The 20990-nt window shown below is 45.7% G+C and overlaps 1 protein-coding gene across 2 annotated transcripts; it reads right to left on the reverse strand.

Moving 5' to 3' along the window:
* Positions 1 to 469: 469 nt before the first annotated feature.
* On the reverse strand, positions 470 to 19329 carry clip3 (CAP-GLY domain containing linker protein 3). Of its 2 annotated transcripts, XM_085430949.1 has the most exons (15): positions 19188 to 19329; positions 14787 to 15200; positions 13224 to 13363; positions 11490 to 11583; positions 10187 to 10348; positions 9987 to 10105; positions 9365 to 9601; positions 7789 to 7839; positions 7394 to 7529; positions 6613 to 6768; positions 6398 to 6529; positions 6115 to 6238; positions 5765 to 5832; positions 5595 to 5667; positions 470 to 5369 (listed from the first exon to the last, which is right to left on the reverse strand). In XM_085430949.1, the coding sequence occupies exons 2-15, from the start codon at positions 15175 to 15177 to the stop codon at positions 5315 to 5317; spliced, it is 1938 nt and encodes a 645-aa protein (XP_085287075.1). In that variant the 5' UTR covers positions 15178 to 15200; positions 19188 to 19329; the 3' UTR covers positions 470 to 5314. The 2 variants fall into 2 exon arrangements, with proteins under 2 accessions (XP_085287075.1, XP_085287076.1); XM_085430950.1 differs by lacking the exon at positions 7789 to 7839 and having other exon boundaries at positions 19188 to 19328.
* Between the last annotated feature and the right edge of the window lie 1661 nt (positions 19330 to 20990).

Below are 20990 nucleotides of genomic sequence, written 5' to 3' on the forward strand. Positions count from 1 at the left end.
GAAATCTATCATTTCTTTGGTGTATTATAAATGGCTGTGGGTGAGGTCTTTGTCAGAGAACAAACAAACCACATTTAAAATCCAAAATCATTTTCCTCCTTCACATTTTCCAAAGGGCCTCATGTTTGATACCCCAGGTCTACAGACACCTGTGTGAGCCACGGAGGAGCTCACGGGGAGAAAGAAGCACAAAGAATCCCCATCAAACTAAAATCAACATGTAATTATGCTGCAAGTATGAATTTATTTATACTTATTGTCTGTCTAAAATTTAAAAATATGCATATAAATCATTTTCACTCTGCAGATTTTGTGGGTGTGCTCTGATAACTGGCTACAAGGTGTCAGTGTGAATCCTTTTATAGTCTGATGAGTCAAATAAAAAAAGATAATAAATGTATCAGTTTTATTAGTTACTGTTTCACCTGATTTTATCTGAACGCAGATAAAAAGTCCAGCAGACAGAAGGTTTAGAAAAACATCAAATCTTTATTATATTCATAGTTGTTATTATTAGAAGCATTTTCATGCTGATGGATGAGAAGATACACTGAAAACCCCGAATGAGAAAATACTGAGAGAGCATGCAGTGAGGATCTGTTAGGAAGAAGACGTCGATGCTCCTTCTCTCCTGTTTCTGCTTCCGCGCCCGTCGGCTTTAAACACACTTTGAAAACAGGAGTGACGCACACACATGGACTAAAGTAACACACACGCACACTTTACAAAACCAGAGAACAAAAAGTACACTTAGTGAAGTTATCAAAATATAGGCTATATACTGTATAATCTTCAGACTCCGAATGTTGAAACGAGCAGTGCCGAGTTCGTTTCTGTGATTTCGACGTTACATCGTCAGACAGCCGTCACTTCTTTAAAGGACACCGACTCTCTCAGTTAACTACAAATCACAGTTTCCATTCCTGCTGATCCAAACGTGACTGATTTCCTTCCTTTAAGCAGCCGCTGGCGTCAGTGCAGCTCTGAAAATCTGCTTGCAGAGAAGTTGTGTTGCAAACAAGAGCTGAGCCGCTAAAACTGTCCAACGGCTCCCGGCTTCACATCAGGAGGAAAGAAATCACAGAGGCGACTGACAATAAACTCCTGACTCAGCTTCGTCTTGAGTTGTGGAAGATGAGAGACGATCGCCGTGTTTGTGCTCATACGACATAATAACAACGCTTCTCCAGAACCAACCGTGATCACGGATGCACTGATCGGATATTTGGGTTGTCTGTCAGTCTGACGCCGAACACTTCAACAAGTCGTTCAGCTGTATGTAGCTTACACCACCCATCAGCAAGGGCCTGTCAGCTGTGGTGTAGCATGGAGGGAGCCAACAGGAAAGCAACTCTGAGGCTTTTCACACCTCCGATGCAAACAGCTTTTATTTGTGGATGATACAAACGTGCATGTGAGGAGCACTCAGACCGAGAGGACCAAAGGAAACTAAAGTAACAGACGCGACGCACAAATCAGTTCAACCAATGATATTTTTGTCTTCCAGACACTTGAAATACAAACAGATTTCCTGAATATCTGTTGTATTTGTGAGTCTTTAATAAGATAATATTGTCATAATCTTGTTTTTGTTTGGTTTCATCAGGGAAGCTGCCCTCTGGTGGACCAACGTCAACACTCATAACGAGGCTAACGGGAGTTTCTCTTCTTTGCTTTTAAATTTTCACTTTCAGGCTCCAGCTTCCAGTAAAGGTCAGTAAAGATCAGTAAAGATCAGTAAAGATCACTGCTTCCTCATTCCAGACTGTTCCTGGGTCAGTCCTCGATATCAGCAGACACCCAAAGCCAGGCTACCACACTGGAGCTGAAAAAGTTTGATCGGTGCATCCCTGATCACGATTCTCAGGATACATGTATTTAACGTCATCTCATCTTGTTGAAGTGTGGAGAAACGAAGCCAACGTGGGCGATGAAGGCATCAAACAGGATTTTCATTTGAAACCAAAAAGTGGAAACATTTCTAGAACATTTTTAATTTACAGTCACATTTTGGTTTCGATTAGGAGAAGATGATGGCTACGACGTGACGGAGTTTCAGTGGCTGAATCTCGACAAGGATGCAAAATTTCAAACATTCCTGCTGCCTCAAAGTAAGGAAACCAATCTTAAAGTAAAAGCATGTTTGAAATCCAATCAACAAAAACGACAAAGTGAGAGTTTGTAGTTAAAGAGCCAAATCAGGCAAAAGGAGCGGCAACGGCCTTGGATACAGAAACCAAAGTGAAAATATGTGGCGATAAAAACGTCTGTAACGCTTCCTTTAGCGTGAGATTAATAACTGGTGACGCTCCACATCTACACAGCACGCTACGTTCAAACCGACATATCGACTGTACTGTTACTGTACGTTTACTGTACAAAGACAAACCTCCACCATCACTGCGGTCCACTAACGCTCGCCCGACTGGGTGGAGCTTCAGCATTGAACGCCGTGCTACGACAGCTGACTTGTGGCGATGAATTTCCAGAGTGAAACTATAAACAGATGCAAATACGACACGTGGACTGACTCCGGTTCGTCTGGCTTGTTTGGGCTGTGGCTGTGATATTTATTTGTGAAGGTAAAGCAGTAAGTCATCTGCACATCGCTCGAACGTCTAGTCCCATTTTTCAAAAAGCTGCTTCTCAGGACAGTTTTGGACGGTTCCAACAACTCGATGGATGCAGGACTGACTTTTTGTGTTCATCTCATCCATGATGATTTCAGGACATCCTTAAAGCAGCTTAAATTTACTACAGTCCTACCAGGACACCAGTTTGTGTCCGTGGGGAACGCGACATGACTCAACCTACCGCTCGTCTGGTTAAGTCATTCAGAGGCGAGGCTCAGGTCAAGTTCAAGCAGGAATGAAAGGTTTGTGACCACATGGACTAAATCCTGCAGCTGACTGAGTTAAACTGAGCGCCTGGTGAGTGGAAAAGCAAAAGCACTGCAGTTCTCGTTAGTATAACGTTGAAGCTGATTCCACGAGCACAAACAGGACATTATCCACAGCAGTGTGCACGAGCAACCACAAATGTCTCCTTTGGCCGAGGCTGCAGAGCACACGGAGAGAAAAACCGGCAAGCCCCGCCTCAAAGGCTCTTAACGACCTCATCATTCTCTAAAATGACCTTCAACCAGTGTTTGCAGGAAGGTGGTTGGTCATATTTCATAATTCTCATAGTTTAAAGTTTTACATCTCTGGAAACAAGTTACCAAATCTGCCCGGTCTTGCTCATGAGATCTGAATGCTCCGTCCAAGAATCAGATAACAGAATAATGAAGCAGCACAAACTGAGGATCTGACCTCACCAAATACGCTCCACGGTCTTCCTGGTGGCATCTGGGTCACTTTCCACTTGACTTGGATCAAAACTGAGGATGGATTTCATCCCTTCGCTTGCCCGGTTATTCTCTGTGCTCGCCCCAGCAGCCTCGGCCATCCGAGCGCGAGTGTGTTCATCTCTCTGTATCGAGTGCTCACAGAGTGTAACGAGACATTAACACAGGAAACGTTTCCACACAGAGATAGGTACACTGTTTACATATTGCTGTTTCTCAGTTATGCAGAGATTTACCATTAAGCACACATTTAGGTTAGCTTGTGTTTTTCTTTTCGCGGATGCTCACATTCACAAAAGATACCAAAGTCTTATTTAAATGGAGAGAGAGAGGAGCGAGAGAGGAGGGTCAGAGGAAGATCAAAGATTTGGACTCGGGAGCTCGTTTGGGGGTTAAACTTTTAAGTAAAGGTCATTAAAAACCTCGAAATGGAGGCGCTGATGAAGGGACGCTTAATATTACAAAGACATATTCTACCCTGAATGGACTGGACATCACATTTAGCTGGAACTGAAGCTCGTGTTCAGAGGCAACATAAAGACATGACAGTCTCATGAAATGGGGCCGGAAACGTCAACGGTTTGGGTCAGTTAGCAGTTTATGGTTAACAGATTACAACTGGAGCCTGTTATTAGTGTCCAAGTATTGGCAATACGCTGATTAGCAGTGACTATAATCAAAGGTACTTTTTGTAAAGAATTCTTGGACAAAAGCAGATTCAATCCTTCAAAAAATAAACCAGCTTGCGCCTTTATGTCAAAGACATTTATGTTGCAGATGCAAATTGATGTAATACCTCTGTCGACCACCAGGTGGACCTAAACTGCTCACGAGAAATTCTAAAATTAGCTCAACATTCGTACAAATGTTGCTAATCAGACTTATTTTATTCATTGGAGCACAAAAATCGTTCTGTGCATGTAGACGACTGTAGTGCTGGTGGAAAACTACACTGGAGCTCAGATGAAGCGCTGCCACCTTGTGGTGAAAATGTGCGTTGCATTTCCTGCCAGACGTTTGCTAAAAGTACCTTTAAAGATTAACGGCTGACAAACAGCAGGATAAACATCAAAGCTGTTCTTTGTGGTCAGGAAAAATGGAAAAATGTAAATTAAAGATAAAGCTTCTTCTTGTTATTAAATGTTAGCATCCACACTCCTCCACATACAGCGAGTCAACCCGGAGGCCAAGAACCACTTACTTATCTCACACATCAGCAGTGGAAATAAACTCTCCTACAGACAATTATTGGCTGCGTTCAAGTAAAAACCCTGTTTTCACTTCTGAGTTTCAAACAGTTTGGAGTCGGGATGTTTTCTGGGATTTTCCCTCCATGCACTCGGGATTTTTACATCTTAACTCAAGCGGAGACGGCAGAGGTTCTTGGTCTCAGACGAGCAGACAAACTTATTTTGCACAAACTGTTTGAGCTCTCGTGCGCTGCTCTTGTTCATTTGTGCAGAAAGTGTCTGAGAATTTAACAAACATCTGCCAAACCACAAAGCACAGGCTGAATATCTGCATTATTGTCCACGTTTTAGCTAGCTTGTGCCGAGCTTAGCATTAATGACAAAATCTGTTTAAGACCCAAAGCTAGTAGTAGCAAAAACAAACGTTTTGTGGTTGTTGTTAGGCCCCGAATGACAGCACAGCACGGACAAATACCGAGCTGGGACGATGAGGTGAGAAGACGTGAAAGGTTGGGTTTTTTGGAGGAATCGGATTCTCGGTTTCTTCAAAGGAATGCGGAACGTTTTGATCAGATACAAGGCACTATAGATTTTGCTATAGAACGGCTAAATTAGGAGGTTCTGGGCTGAGATTAAGAGAGGAGGGGGACGGGGTCACCACGAGAAGTTTGACTGACGACGGCGAAAGTCGGTGAAAGCAGGAGTAGAAGATGGAGAGCAAGTACAGCGGAGAGACTGATCTGGTGGTGGAGTAGAAGAGAGAAGAGGAAGGGCGTAGTTAGGACTGCATCTCAGCGCGCAGCATCCACGGAAACCAACAACAGAAGAGCAGCCTGCAGGAGACGAGGAGGAGGAGGAAGAGCAGGGTTCAGTAAGTCTAATCCTGCCTGCTTTGCTGGACTTATTTGGACTTTTGATAAAAAGGTGAAAACAGTTTTATTTTGCTTTTCTTTTAAAAGCTCAAATTGAACCGTTTCCAAAATTTCCTCTTGTCAAAAAGTCCAAGAAAGCCGAACAGCAAAGAGCGCAGGACTGTAATGTGACGGAGCAGGGCTGACCTGGATATGGAGCTCTCAGACGTGAGGTCTTTAGGAGAACGCATCGTGTTGAAGTTACGCTTCGGCTGTGACACTGCAGCGCACAAGCACACAACGTTTGTTAGAACAAGGAGACAAATACGGTTTTCAGGGGTAAAGAATGATAATAAAACACTATGGTCGTCACTTACTGGTGATCTGGTGGACCTTCTTCACCGTGGAGCTGTCGTTCTGTGAGCCGTCCTTAGGGCCTCCGATTCTGACAACAACAGTGTTTATTGGCGACTTTTAAGGCGTCGCTCAGGAATCAAAGATTTTAAAAAGCCTTAATGTCACATCGTCCTGGTTACTTTGAAGCTTCACTTCAAGCTTCCACAGCTTTTAATGCTCTGCTGTATTTTCAGTTTTTTTCATATATTTAATCTTTTTCATTTCCAACATTGGAAGAATTTCTGAGCTAATTAATCCTGAAGCTGATTATCTCCCCATTCTCATTTATTACACACACTAAAACATCACGGTACCTTCGACATATCCTCACCTCTGGACACGGGAGGGCGGAGCAAACACTCCATATTTGGGCAGGCAGCTGAAGTAGCGGACCCCAAACACCGAGCCGTCGTGTTTCCCTGTGGGCTGGTCCAGCTCGATACCGAACCAGTAACCTGCAGGGACACAGATCCGGTCACAGCTGCTCTGTCTGATAAGCATTTCTGCAGGATTAGTGCAAAGTTTCTCCGGACTGGAGAAGGACAGACAACACAGTCCTACAAGTATCCACATGTGCACAGTTCAGAGAACCGACTGAGGATCAGCAAACGCACCTGGAGCAAAGTCTGTCTTGCCAAAGTAACGAACGATGCCGTGCTTCTGTCCGGCTACCAGAACCTGATCTCCGACCTCCACATTCATTCCCTCTGGATCCAGACTGGCTACTGAAGCCTTCTTCTTCTGGGCTGAGAATGCAGAACAAAACTGATGAGAAGCACAGATAAACCTAATCGAATGAAGCTATTAGCAAAGACTGTAGCTCGGTTACCTTTCTCTCGCTCTTTCTCCTTCTTCTCTTTCTCCTTCTTGGTCTTTCCTGCGAGGCGGGAGGCCAGATCCATGCGGGGTGTTCTTGGGGTGGAGGTGACTGATGAAGGCGTCTGGTCCACAGATTTGGAAATCTTTGAAACTGGAGCGAAAATCCCTGCAGGGCAGAAGTAGATCAACGCAGTGAGAAACAGCAACAACTCCTGTTTCCATGCTGGAAAGATGACGAGCGTGCTCCTCCAGAAGTCTCACTTCTCCACCAAAAGCCTCCACAAGAACAGTCGGTCAGTGAGTTTGTTTACGATGAAATCAAAGAGCTCACACCAGGACTTGCAGCAGGGACAGCCGACTGAACATGAACAAGGAGATGACTTTAAACGGTGAAATGAGGGAAGGACTCTTCGTGTTTGCCTCCTGTGTTTTTTAGTGATGCTTTTGATGAACAGAGATATGACGTCTTTAGATGTCACGTTCTCTGATGTATTCACTGATTCGCTGGATGTTCTAAAGCTTGGAGGTCTTGAAGAGCCACAGTCACTTCCTGCAGATTCAGGAAGTATTACTAAACTTGAGTTAGGTTTGTCTGATTCCCCTTTGGAGGTTTTCTGGGAACATCCAATGGGGAGCAGATCAGAACTCACTTGTGAGAACCCGGAGCAACTGGAAAAATCCTGGGAAAAGTCGCCTAGAATACGCTACTTAACACGGTGACTTGATTTCAGCTAACGGGAACAAAATGAAAGGAGTCTTTGTCTCGCCTGTAGAAACCACAAATCTCTCACCTAACTTCGGAGGGCAGATGAAGTAGCGGACGCCGCCCACGCTGCCATCGTTCTTGCCCTCTGGCTCGTCTAGCTCCACGCCGACCCACTGCCCGCTGGCGAACTCTGTAGTACCACAAAACCTCAGAGTGCCAGCCTGAGAGACACAGAAACAAAAAGAGAGGGCGGAGTCAGAGGTGACCTCTCGCACTCTCGGAGCATGACTGCAAAAGAGATTTTTTCTGGTTAGGTTGCATGGGGGCAGATAGTCTGGGTGTCTGCTGCTGTGTTTTATGAAAGGGACGAACGTGACATCAACGCTACAGATGGAGTGACGGTGATTTCATAGGAAGACAACATGTTGGCAGCGTGGTGAGTCACTTCAGTTAGTCTACAATCCAGCCACTCCAACCAACCTGTCTGCGTTTTGCAGCCGGGCTGTCGTCTCTGCTCTGGTCTCTGTGGGGCTGCACAGTGAAAACACACTGTTCAGAGCTCAAGAAGCACAGTGTGAAGGACAAACTGCCACCACACACACACACACACACACACACTGCTGTTTACATGTTGTTAAAAAGAAACTGCCGATCAGATTAACCTCTTAACATCCACTGGCAACCCCCCCAAAGGCTACAGGGTCCTATTTTAAACGCCCAAATGTAAAAGCTGTTAATAAAAAACTGCAATTCAAACAAGACTTTATTTGAAATGTAACATCTTCTAGTTTCTGAAAATCTGCCGACCAAAAATAACGACTTGATGCTCGATCATCCAGGTAAGTAAATCTGTTGAATATGTTCGTCGGGATTTAGACTTTTCAGTGGGAGAAACATCAACTCATCCAAGTAAAGCCATTGTTCCTTCAGTGCTGCAGGTTTCAGTCACTGTGCAAATGTCCTGTTTATAAGGTTGAAACCTGCAGTCAGCTGAGACTGAAGACGTCACCTGATGATGATGAAACGTTTCTCCCACCGAAAACGTCCAGATGAACAGAATCCTGCAGAAACTGCTCGAAAATCCACCTACGGAGCAAATTCCAAACCACCGATCCCTTCCACATGTCAACCCAGATCAACCCAGGTGTGAAACCCCAGGTGAACATCAAGAAAACACTGGACTAACCTGGAGAGCATTGCTCCAAAAACCAGACAAAACTAGTTTCCAGGCAGGAGGGAAACTGGAATGAGAGTTTTGACACCAAAGTACAACTTCTGGCTTTCGATAAGAAGAAAGAAAATGCTGCATTCAACCATAAGAGCGTCATTAAATCAGTGAAGCATGGTGGTCAATCAATCATCATCAATGAAACGATGAATTCTGACTTATAATTAGCAGAAAATATCAGGAGACCTGTCTGTGAACTGAACCGTGCAGCAACACAAGAACCATCATCGCATCCTACAAAGAAGAAGAAGTCCTGACTCAGAGCCCCTCCCTGACAGAGCTGAGGATGCCTGTACCTGGGAATGGAGTCAAATCCCTCAACAGCTGCCTGAAAAGGTCGTTTGTAGTTTTTGATACACGAGGTGGCTCACAGCAAATATCCAAAGCAAAGGTCCACATACCTGTAACCCTCTGGAGTATTAAAAAATACAAATCTAACATTTTAATGTAATTTCCTGTACATCTCTTTGAGTCTCCTTGACCTCCATCCACCAGGCTGCCACAGAACATCTTAGGGGTAGTTTGCATGTGAGCGACACGCTAAACAAGCACCGGCTCAGAAACTAGAAGATGCCACCTTCCAAATCTAGTCTCTTACACGAGTTCGGTCTTTTGTTGCAAGTCTGCATATGAGCACAAATATCATGTAAGTGAGTAGACGTGAACCAAACTGTACCTCTAACCCTAAAGAGGTCACTGTTGACCTGGTGGATGTTCAGAGGTTCAGGACCGTGATGTTTTAGGTCATGTTTATGCAGAAATACAGAAGATTTGTTGTTTCAATGTCCGTCAATCCATTTATCCCAGTTTGATCTCAGCGTGTCTGACCTTCATGTCGTCCAGCACCACACGGTCTCCCAGCTTCAGCCCCAGAGCGGCCAGCATCAGGTTTCCTGGGATGTTGTCGTAGTTGGGCAGCGTGGCTCTGGGAAGATTGCAGCTCAGTGGAACGGCGTCCAGTAGCAGCTGCTTCAGCTCTTTGGCCACCATTGCCGCCTCCGCCTTGTCCAGGCTCATGTCCATTGGGTCGGGAACCACCTCTGCTGGAACCTGACCCTTATCGTTCTGCAGAAACAAGTCAGAAAGTCAGATTTGAGACGATAAATCACCATTAAGGGTCTCTGGATTTCAGCTTTAAAGGAACAGCAGCACAAAAAACTCAAGGAGCTGAAGCAGTCTTATTATCCTTATCCTCCACCTGCAGTTCAGACCTTCACAGACTGGATCAGCCAATCAGAGGAGAGCTCGGCAGAAGCTAAAAAGGCTTGTTACAGAATTAAAAAGAACTGAGGGTCTGCACCAAGGACCGGGACAAGGTAAAGAAGGATTCCTTTGAACTGAAAATTATGCAAAGCTACGTTAATTCATGAATTAAAAACAAACAAACATGGAGCTGGAGATGAGCCCATTTAATTAGCCCCCAGTAGTAAGTAAGGAAAGCTGTCCTTACCCGGACGGTGGGGTTGGCTCCGTGCTCCAGCAGACATTTGACTGCACCCAGGCAGAGGTTGGAGGCGGCGATGTGGAGAGCCGTACCATAGTGGAAATCGCTGCATGTGGAGTTCAGGACTGAGGAGAACACGGAAGGAGAGTCTCACCTCCTGTTACCTTCAGAACGACCACTAAAATACTGCCTGGTGTAGAAATTACCTCTGGGTTTGGCTGCTTTGAGCAGGACTCGGATCAGCTCCGGGACGTCGAAGTACGCGGCATAGTGCAGGGCGTTCATGTTGGTCCAGCGGCTCCTCAGACTCACGTCGGCGCCCAGCGAGATCAGCTGAGTGGTGAGACGCAGCGCTGCCGCCGGGTCGCCTGCACACACAATGAGGACGAAACTAAGACGCGGAGGAGCTGAATCCACCACACGCACAGACGCCGGCCGCCCCAGAGCAGGTCCACGCAGCTGCCCTGTACAATAACTTGGAACCACGTGAGAGCTCGAGTCGGCATTATTCCCAGTTGTTACATCAGGACGAACTAGAGGAACGTGGGACCTGAAACAAGGATCGCCCCTCTGCTCTTCCTCCTGAAGCAAAATCTCTTCTGAATCGAGGGTGGAAGGATTTGAGACTTTGGACTGAAGTTGGTTTGGTGTGTTGTTGGGATTTTTTTGTTTCATGTGATTTGTGATTATTAGAATTCAACCCCCTGAGGGCCAAGTTTTCACAGGTAATAACACAAACTCTTCACAGAAGGTTTATGGGAAAAATATGTAAATAGTTTTATTATTTTCTCGTGGGTGGAGTCAGAGTCATCAGCAGTAACGTCGAGTTAGACCCAGGATGGTAAAGTTGAAGATTTGTGATATTCTGGGCTGATATCAGCGTTTAGAGTCATTTGTCAGATATTTATTCTGGGATGATTAACAGAGACGCACTGACTCCAGTTTTCCAAATGTGTCCTGCTGACTTAGATGATGTCTCTAAGAACCTGACAGCCTTACAAGCAAAAAGCAGCTTTTCTTCATAATTAATGAACCTTTTTGAACATGAACTGTGGTGAGTTTCTCTCACTTAAACTACTGAACTAATGAAAGTGCTGAAAGTGAAGTGAAATGAGTTGCTGCCGGATACCCGACCTCACCGAGCCAGCAACTTTTTTTCTGTTTTTCACTCGTCTCTGTAGTTTTGCTCGTAGCCGCCTTGATCCTTTGCTCATACCGAGGCTGCTAGCTTGCGGCTGAGGTTTGGATAACTTTGTTAACTGGCTGAGGGTGAATTACGAGGTCTATTGTCTCCATCACTCACAGCGAAGAGCTCGCTAACAGCCACAGCCTCACACTAACGACCTGCCTGTGAGTCTGCAACTGAGTATTTGAACACATCGCTGTGTGTATGCTGCATATGAAACAGGCTAATTAAGTCAGGAACTGTCTGATCCTGGTCTCTGGTCGGTCGGTCGGTGCACCTCTAGACCGATGCTTCCCTAATAAGTATCAAATAAAGTAACTTACCAACTCCGTGCGCTCCAGCCTTGCAGCTGTAGTGAAGCAGCGTCATGTCGGTCAAACCATCGCGGTCGTTCACATGGCAACCACGCTTCAGGAGCTGAGACGGAGGAAAGACAGTTACAGGTAACCTGACCAGAGATTTCACATCAAAACTTTACAAACTGATATCTGCACGTGCAGGCTTCTGGAACTTTCCCTTTCTGTTTAGAGCCACTTGTACTCTGGGTTTTTTAATCGTGTCAGAGCATGTTCTGGTTTTCACACAGCAGTTATTGATATCAGGCTTTCAGTTTTCTGGATTTTTAGGCGTCACTTTCCTGTCACACTAAACAAAAACGTTAAATAAAGCCAGGAGGGGCAGATAGCTGAGGATACATTTATAATATTTTATTTAACATCTGTATATCGCTCCTACATGTGATGTTATGGTTGTATAATAAACTTTAAAGTGGGAAAACCCTGAGTTCACATCCTGGCCGTGCTGGCTGCCAGCCTTCCAGCTCGTTGGCTGATTTCTTCTCCGCGATCGTCGCTGTGCCGCTCTCTCCTTGTTTTTCTTTCCTCCAGGCTGAGTCGGCTTCACGCTGAGTCACGGTGAAGCCTCACTGACTTTCCATCGCTCCCTCTCCCTCTGCACCACTTGCTCTGCCTCCTGTTTCCATGCAGCCATTTTAACTGGGTCATTATCACCATCTCTCTGTGAGCAGCGCTGCTGCCAGTGTGACCATTACAGAAGGTCTGTACAGATATGCCCCCTTCATAAACCTTTCCCCTCCCTAAGGGATGGATTTCTTTAAATAATTGTTTAGGTTACGGTGAGCGGATGGGCCTGATGATGCACATGGATGCTGCTGCTTTAGGTTTGCTTTGGAGCATTTTCAGTGCAGTGATCTGACAAACAGCATGTCCAGCTGTGGGGCCCGCGCATCCAATCTTCTCTAGGATGTTATTTGCATGTTGCTTAGCAACAATTACATGGTATCTGTGCCTTGGTCACCATGGTTGCTAAAAACTTGGCACAGCAGCTTCTTCTCACTTTTGACTAAAAATAAAGTAACGGCAGCAACAACCTTTGAGACGCTGCTGGTGATGCAATCAAAGTGCACATACAGGTGTCTGATGCAGAGAGCACTTTATCACATGGAAGAGCCTCCATATTGTTATCTGGTATCCAGTCCAAATCAATCATCAATAATAAATAATCTTCCCAGCCTGTATTTTTTAATTGCATGGACCATAATTTGTGCTTTGAACAGAAGCTTTCAGCATTCAGGCTTTAAGAGCCTGACAAGAGCTGCTCAGAGAGACATCACTGTGTGTGTGTGTGTGTGTGTGTGTGTGTGTGTGTGTGTGTGTGTGTGTGTGTGTGTCCAGAGGGTTGAATCTGGGTCAATGTGACAATGAATCAGTGTTGGCTTTAAGCCAGTGACACAGAGGACTGCAGCAGGCTGAAAGAGAAGCTGCAGCACTGCCGAGGTTTCAAAAACGGAGACATGAGCCCCAAAGTTTAAGCCTAATGGAAGTTATTAAAAAATTAACTATGAATGTATGAATCAGGAAATTATGTGTAGAAAGCAGCAAGTTTTTATGCATCAGACTGTAAACGTGTTTATTTCTGCTGTAAAGTTTGAACAGGGGAGTCTGTGGGGACGGACTCACTGCTGGAGCCTCTAGTGGACGTTAGAGGAACTGCAGGTTTTCCAGTGTTTTTTTTTCTTTTTGCTTTTATGTTCTCACCTCATTGCCGATGATGTCAATCTTGTGCTGCACCTGGGGAACCCACTGTCGCACGATGGCGAACAGCTCAGGGACCGTGGTTTGGGGATTCATGAGGATCTCCAAGCAGGCCGGGTCATTTGGGTCGAAGAAGGTGAACGCTGCACGCAAACAGGAAGAAATCACAGATGAGCTTAAAGAGACAAAGAAAGGTAAACGGAAAGGAGCGAGGAAAGCAGGCAGGAGATGGTTCCAGACGGTGACACCAAGAAGAATCTGTCCCCGTCATCAAATCAGAAATAACCTGCGAGTGCTGCAGTTTCTCTTCCTGCAGGCTCTGCAGCTCTGAGGAGGGTTTTATTTCACTGCCATCAGCCTGACAACCTGCCCCACTGCGACTCACTGTCAGCAGCTCCGGGAGAGCCATTCCACTTCCTGCTAATAACAATGAAGGAAATCAGCTGCATATTCATCTTGAGGCACAGCAGGGGGCGCTCATGAGCTTGTCCTCAATAGCCCCTTTTCCATTAGTACCTACTCGATCGACTCAGCACGATTCGCTACAGTTTTCAGGGTTTTCCATTAAGTCATAGTACCTGCTCACTCGGGGTTCCTAGCGATCCGAGCAGGTACTAAAATGTGACATCGTCAGACTTCATCCCACCAACTGGCTGGTCAGTAGCGTCACTCGATTGTTTACGAAAATCCAAACCACCATTTTTGAAGCTTGACTACGAGGGAAACGGCTACAAAAACGACGCCGTGATCCAGAGTGTGAGAAAAGCCACAGACTGAGCAGCAGGTATATCATCACCTCGACGTCCACCTATGTTGTGGCAGTCATGTCATGACATGCAGATATGTTGCTATGACGACAAGCACGCACACTGGGTTGTAATGGAAAATCAGTGGATCCGAGTAGGTACTAATGGAGAAGGTCTTATGAATGGGACTGAAATAAAATACCACCGATGTGTAACTTTATCTATAAAATGCATTCTGCTAATGCAAGCTGATTGGTCACTAAAGGACGTCCTCCCTCAATGGCGCCCATTCCCAAAAGATAACTGGACGTTAGAAGTTAAAGAAGAAGAAGCAGCTGGTTGCGGTGGTTGAAGGTGATGCAGCTACACAGTCTCTGCTGCTGTTTGCTTCACGCCCCAAATCAAAATGGCAGCTGCCATTAAGCAGCTTGTGGTGCTGTAACATCAGTAATACTCAGACACAACAGAAACCTGTGAGAAACATCTAAAAATTAAAGTGAAGCTGTTGTCGGGACCAAACATTTACCTCACATTTATATTTTTGCTCTACAGCTCCACAGAGCGCCCCCTAGGGAGCAGGAAGTGCACAGAGTAGGAGTTAATGCTGAAAGAGTAAAAGTCAGCTTGAGAGCGCCCTCTGCTGTGCTGCTCCGTGAACTGCGGTGATTTGCTTACTGAACAGTGATTGGCTGTCATCAATACAACAGGCCGATCAGTCAGACTGTGAGTGCTGACAGTGAGCTGTGACTCCAGCAGTCTCCACTTTAACAGCGTGACTGGCAGCATTTAAGGTGTCTGAATTTAAGGTGGTATGACGTACCGTAGTCTTTGGGCAGCGGTGCCTGGGCGGACGGGTGCACCATGGCTCGGCGCCGCGGCTCGTGAACCGGACTCTGGTACTCGGACACAGACACGGGCTCTGGCTCCGGTTCGGCCGGAGCCTCCTCCTCTTCCTCGCGCTCCTCTCTCTCCTCCCGCTCCTCCTCCTGCTGCTCTTCTTCCTCATCCTCCTCCACTTCTGTCCTCTCCTCCTGCTCCCTCTCTTCCTCTAGCTCATACTCCTCCTCTTCTTCTTCTTCCTCCTCCTCTACTTCTTCCTCCTCTTCTTCAGTCAGCGCCTCCTCCTCCTCTCTCTGGACCCTCCCCTCCTCCTGCTCCTCCCGGTCGTGCCTCTCCTTCTCCTGCACCTCCAGGTTCTCCTCTTTTGTCATGATGAGGGATTCTGCAGCAGGGCCTGTCAGAGAGGACGCAGTAACAGATTTTCATGAGATTTTCTATTATTTTGTCCTTTAAACAACATTTTGCTCACATTTTATTCAGGAATTCTCAGCGTTTGTGCTCCTCAAACACTAATGAGAATACAAGCAGAGGTTGAAACAGGAAGCTGGATGTTGGAGAGCACAAACTGTCAGTGAGTAGTAAATACTAATAACTAAGGACATCCCTGATCCAGGGAGCCTTACGTCCTCGGTCAGGACACCATCCAGTCTGACTGACCTTCATGAAGAACCAGGTTTCACAGCCTTTCTTGATGTTTTACTCCATCAGACTGCTGGGCCTTCACACTTTTTGACTGACTGTACAAGTCTGATCAGAGAAGACAGGTGTGTGCTAACAGCCACGGCTGGCGTGCCCTCACCCCGTCTTTGTAACTGACACTGAGTCTTTAAAAGGAGCTGCTTCCTTTGCTTTCCTGCGGACTGAGGTTCTGTTTCTGTCACATTGTCTCGTGTGACCTGAAAGACTTCTAGCTGCAATGACTGCCCCTCTTGTTTGGTTTAATATTCGCATTTTGTGAAACAGAATCAACCACAAGAAGTCCAAAACTGCGACACGGGTGAGACTGCTGCAGATAATAAGCATGATATGAACCAGAACACAGGACATCGCGATACAGACCTCGTCATAAGAAGCACGACATCATCGAAACCAGAGCCACAAAACACGGGACACAGATCAACGCAGGAAATCCAAACTTCCCCCAGAAACAAATGAAACAGAAAAGCTGAAAACATTCAGCTGCTACGTCACATAGAAGCTCATTTTCTTTGCTCCAAAAAGACAGAAAATCTTTACCTTTCAGATGTTTGATTGAATCTAAGGTGAGGTTACTGTTTCAGACTAAATCTGCTCCGTGTGATGTTTCAAATGTTCTGTGCACAAACACTCATAATAAAGCTTTATTGGCAGCACATAAAGACAATGACCGTCTGCATCTTAACATCACACCTGAATCCAAACGGTTAGAATTCTATTACTGTGCTGTTACATGAAACTAACATTACTCAGATAAACCTACTGCTAATACTGGGCTCGAGCTTAGTTATTACTTGGTATTTACTCAATAATTACATTTTGTAATTACATAATTATTCCACTAGCACCACATTATGTTTCTGAGCTGTGCTGTGACGCGCTTCAAACAGCTTTACTTTAGGTTTCTGCTGCAGAATGACTTTAAATAAACAGATTCAATCAGTGACGCAGTTTGTTGCCAGTAACACAACATTTCAGCAGTTTGTTGTGCTGTACTCGGGCCGCTCCCGGCCCGAACCACCGCACGGCTCCGCCACGAGGGCGTGGCCGGGATGCAGCTGAGACCGGCCGAGGTTTGTTTTCCTTCAGCGTCTTGTTGTCTCTGTTTCCATTCAGCATCACAACACGAGTGCTAAGTATAACTCCAGAGAGAGGGTGTGTGTGTGAGTGTGTGAGAGAGAGGAAAGAGCTGAAAGCAGGCTAATTGACCCACTGCACAGTGGCTTAGAGGGCTAACGCTAACCCTTGCTGCCCATCATTAGCTGTTGACTGGATTAAATCCACTTTAGCAAATGGACACGATGCTGACATCCATCCGACTGCATCCATCACTGAGTCAGCATCATGCAGAGTGTGCTGGTTTAGGTTTAGGCTGCTTTCAAACGCTAAAGGCAGCGTTTTCTTTATTTCTTCACGTTATTTATCAAATGTCTGTGCGACGCAGCCGTGCAGTCTATGCACGCCATGGATCTCATGTATCTGCAGAATCTTCCAGAACAGGCCTGAACGTGTCACTGTGGGCTGTTTACACGTGAAAATGACCTGAAAAGCATGAGCGGGATAAACACTTCCCTCTGTGCACCATTTAGTGGGTTTGACTTCTCTGATTAAGCTCGTTATCAGTGCTTTATGTAATCTGAGATCCCAGCGGGACACAACGACAACAGGACTCAGCTGAGGCCACGATCGAGGTTACGCAACACGACCCTACGAGTCAGCGTGGACACACACACACACACACACAGGTGAAGTGCATAAGCATCCCGATGAATCTCCTAAAAATAAGCTCAGCTGCTGCTCTCTGCTGTGTTAACGAGGTTCCTGTTTTCAGACGCCTCGCTTCCAGGTCAAATGATCCGGGCTGATTTAGGACCAGTGAAGGCGACACGCACATACATGTTACATGTATTCACTTCATGTTTATGGCACATGTACTAAACACAACTTCATGTAGATTTACTGAAACAAAAATAAAGAAATGAGAGATTCCTGATGAAAGCCTGAGCAGCACCAAAGTTACAGCCACGCTCAGCATTCTGAGAACAGAGATCATCTGTGTTAATAAACATGAGTTTGGATTATATTCCAGATTATTGTTGACTGGACGACGACACCGAGAAACAAAAAGCGTTTCTGTCCCTACAGGTACAAACTGCAGCACGTCGCCTCTAAGGAGGCGCTTTTGACCTTTTGTAAGGCCACTGTGCTACATCCATGTTCTCAAACAGGAACAAACGCGTTCACAGTCACAGGCTCTTCTGGGTTTTTCTATGTGCACCATCAGGAGAAAGTCAGTGTTCAGACACGTAAGACGTATTTCCCAAAATCTCCACGATGTCCAAGATGTTCCCGTTTTAAAGATAACCACGTTGTCCCGTGTTCAAAACGTTCCTTCATTAGCAAAACAAACACATTCAGCAGTTTCCTTATGCCCCAAACATCCCAGCAAAGCCTTTCCCAGTAATAATTTTATCATCAATATACTCCAGGGGATTTTTTATATGACCCCGAAAAAGCTCATTTTAAGGAATAGCTAACAAACTGCCCCCCCCCCCCCCCATAATATTCCTGCTTTCTAAAAATTCAAACTTTCCAGTAAATTTCTAAAATCTCCAGATGTTCCATAATGTTCCGACTTTCCTAAGACCTTCCAGCGAGCCTTGAATCTGACCACGTGAAAGTATTTTCACTTTTTTGTCTTCTCGTGGAAGCAACTTTTCCTTTTTCCTGCAACACAGTGTCGAAGAATACTGCTACTTTCCAAAACGAACATTTCCCCCAATTTTCCTCGTGAACAAAAATATTTTCATTTCCACAAATCGACCGGCTCAGTTCACACACTGGAGCAACATCGACCTCTTACTGGGAATACTGGGAAAGCTCTGTTACCACCAACAAACAGCTCCTTTTACAGATTACATGGCAAGCTGCGCACTATTTAAAATATCCATACTTTCCAACATATTATGGATAAATCTCCTCATGCATATTCAAAGATGTCCGTGTTTTCTTAGATCGGCCCACTCAGCTCGCAGACTGGAGAAGGATCGATCTCTTACTGGGAATACTGGGAACGCTCCGCTCTACCCAGCAAAGAGCTCGTTTTACAGATTGACCGACACGCAGACCTGAGCGCTTATAACGCGACAGCTGCGCGATATTTGTGTGGGTTTGTGGTGGTTAGAAGCTGTTAGACGCCACGTGATGTGGGAGGCGGAGGAAGGAAAGGAGGAGAGGAAGGAGGCCATGGCAGCTTCAGCATCCTCCTCCTCCTCCACCCAGCCTCCATTTTACATCAAACCAAACATGAAGACAAAATCGCTGCAAACCGAGTCAGAACATGCCCGAACCCACGGTCTCCTCCCCACGCAGCGTGTTTCTGACGCTGAGTGATGAAAATGTTGGGATTCGGGCTCGGTGCGCGTTTGTGGCGATGTGCGCAGTGAAGGCCAGGACGGGAAAAACGCCCCTGTGACACAATGAAAACATCGGCAGGCTGCTTAAAGCCCACCGGAGCCACTTTAAAGAGATTTGAAGCTGCTGCTGCTGTTTTCTCCATCCTTCCTCCGCAGCATCGTCATCCTCACTAAAGCACCTGCTCTGCCTCCATCGTCTCGTCGCCTCCAAACCCCGTAAATGAAGCTCAGCTCGGACTCAAATCTGCGCTTTGACGTGTTTTACTTACCTGAGAACAAGCCGCTGGTTGATGAGTGGGTGACGAGCTTCTCTCTTGTCTGATGGCAGCTCCACAGCACTCACCTCTGTGACGCTGCGCTCCTTCCGCCGCTGTATATAGTCCTCCCTCTCTCTCCGCCCAGACGGTTCTGGCTGTTTCCGTCTGCGTCGCTCCACCGCCTCTCTCGCTCACCTCTCCGCCGCTCAGCCATAAAAACACTTTCAGAGAAGAAATGACTTTTTTAATGGGATCAGCTGAATAATTATTCCTTCATTTAGGAATAAGACGCCTTTATATACACAGACACTCTCCATTAGATACACATATTCAGCTGCTTGTTAATACAATCATATGATAGAAACCCAGCGCAGTTAATCATGTAGACATGGTCAGGACAACTCGCTGAAGTTCAAAGTGAACATTGGAATGACGAAGATTTAAGACTTCTTTGCCCCCAGACGTTCATGTGAGTGTTTCAAAAACTGCTATTGATCGGCTGGGATTTTCCACACAGCCACAGAAAATCTATTTTACAGAAAATGGTCTGAAAAGGAGCTAATATCCCGCGAGCAGCAGTTCTCTAGGAGAAAGGGAGAATTGCTTCAAGCTTATAATTAAGCCACCAGTAACTTAAATAACTACTTGTTACAACTGAGGTATGCAGAAGAGCATCCATATGATCCACAGCAGGTGTCAACTAAGAAAACCAACACTACAACTGAACCAACATTGGATTTTGGACGGTGGGTCAGAATTTGCCTTAAACGTCATGAAAACTTGGATGCATCCTACATTGCATCTTATGTACATGCTGTTGGTTTTGGCCTCTCAGCACCAACTGAGCATCATTCAGACTCAACAGCCTAACTGAGTGTTGTTGCTGACCATGTCCATCCCTTCATGACCAGTGTACCATATTCAGATGGCTGCAGGATACACAATCATACAGAGTACAACATACAGTGAAATGTTTTCTGTCCAGGCTGCGGACATAGCTGCGCCATTCCAGGGCTTGGTTTTTCACATGGGGGGTCTAGCCAGGACCCTTACTGGATATTGGCTGGGGAATCAAACTTTCGCTCCAAAGGTGTGTAGTCTTACCACTACACTATCGAGCTGGTAGAATAGAGTTCAATAGAGCAGCTTTGGAATGATGGAATGGGAGAATCACATTGTGCACATTTGTGCCACTGCCAAATCTGAAGCAGTTGTGTGATGCTATCACATCAGCATGGACCAAAATCTCAGAGCAATGTTGAATGTGGGCTGTGAAGAGCTAACGCAGCTATGAAGGAAAAAGTGAGTCCAACCCAGTACTAAAAAGATGTACCTAATAAAGCAGGGGTGGGGAACTCCAGGCCTCGAGGGCCTGTGTCCTGCAGGTTTTAGATATCACCAAGAATCACATGATTAGTTCATTCCCAGGCCTCTGGAGAACTTCAAGACATGTTGAGGAGGTCATTTAGCCATTTAAATCAGCTGTGATGGATCACAGACACATCTAAAACCTGCAGGATCCCGGTCCTCGAGGCCTGAAGTTGCCTACCCCTGTAATAAAGTGACTGGTGAGTGTACAGGGATATTTTTTTAATGAATCTGTTAGACCCTGATGAGGAAAGCAGAAGAGAATGGATGGATGGATAGATCTATTGGTGTTTATCATTCATGTACAGTTTCCTTTGTATATGACAGATATTCAAAGTGTTCTTAAGCCATTATGACTTTCGCTCCCCCCCATCCATTCGATTGTTTTCATTATCATCTTGAGCTTTACATTTCTGCCTCAAACAGCAAATCTTGCTACTGTGGGTC

The sequence above is a fragment of the Copadichromis virginalis genome, linkage group LG14 (assembly GCF_057382275.1).
Source record: "Copadichromis virginalis isolate Kocher_CV1m ecotype Utaka linkage group LG14, C_Virginalis_male_GT1.1, whole genome shotgun sequence".
Classification (NCBI taxonomy): Eukaryota; Metazoa; Chordata; class Actinopteri; order Cichliformes; family Cichlidae; genus Copadichromis; species Copadichromis virginalis.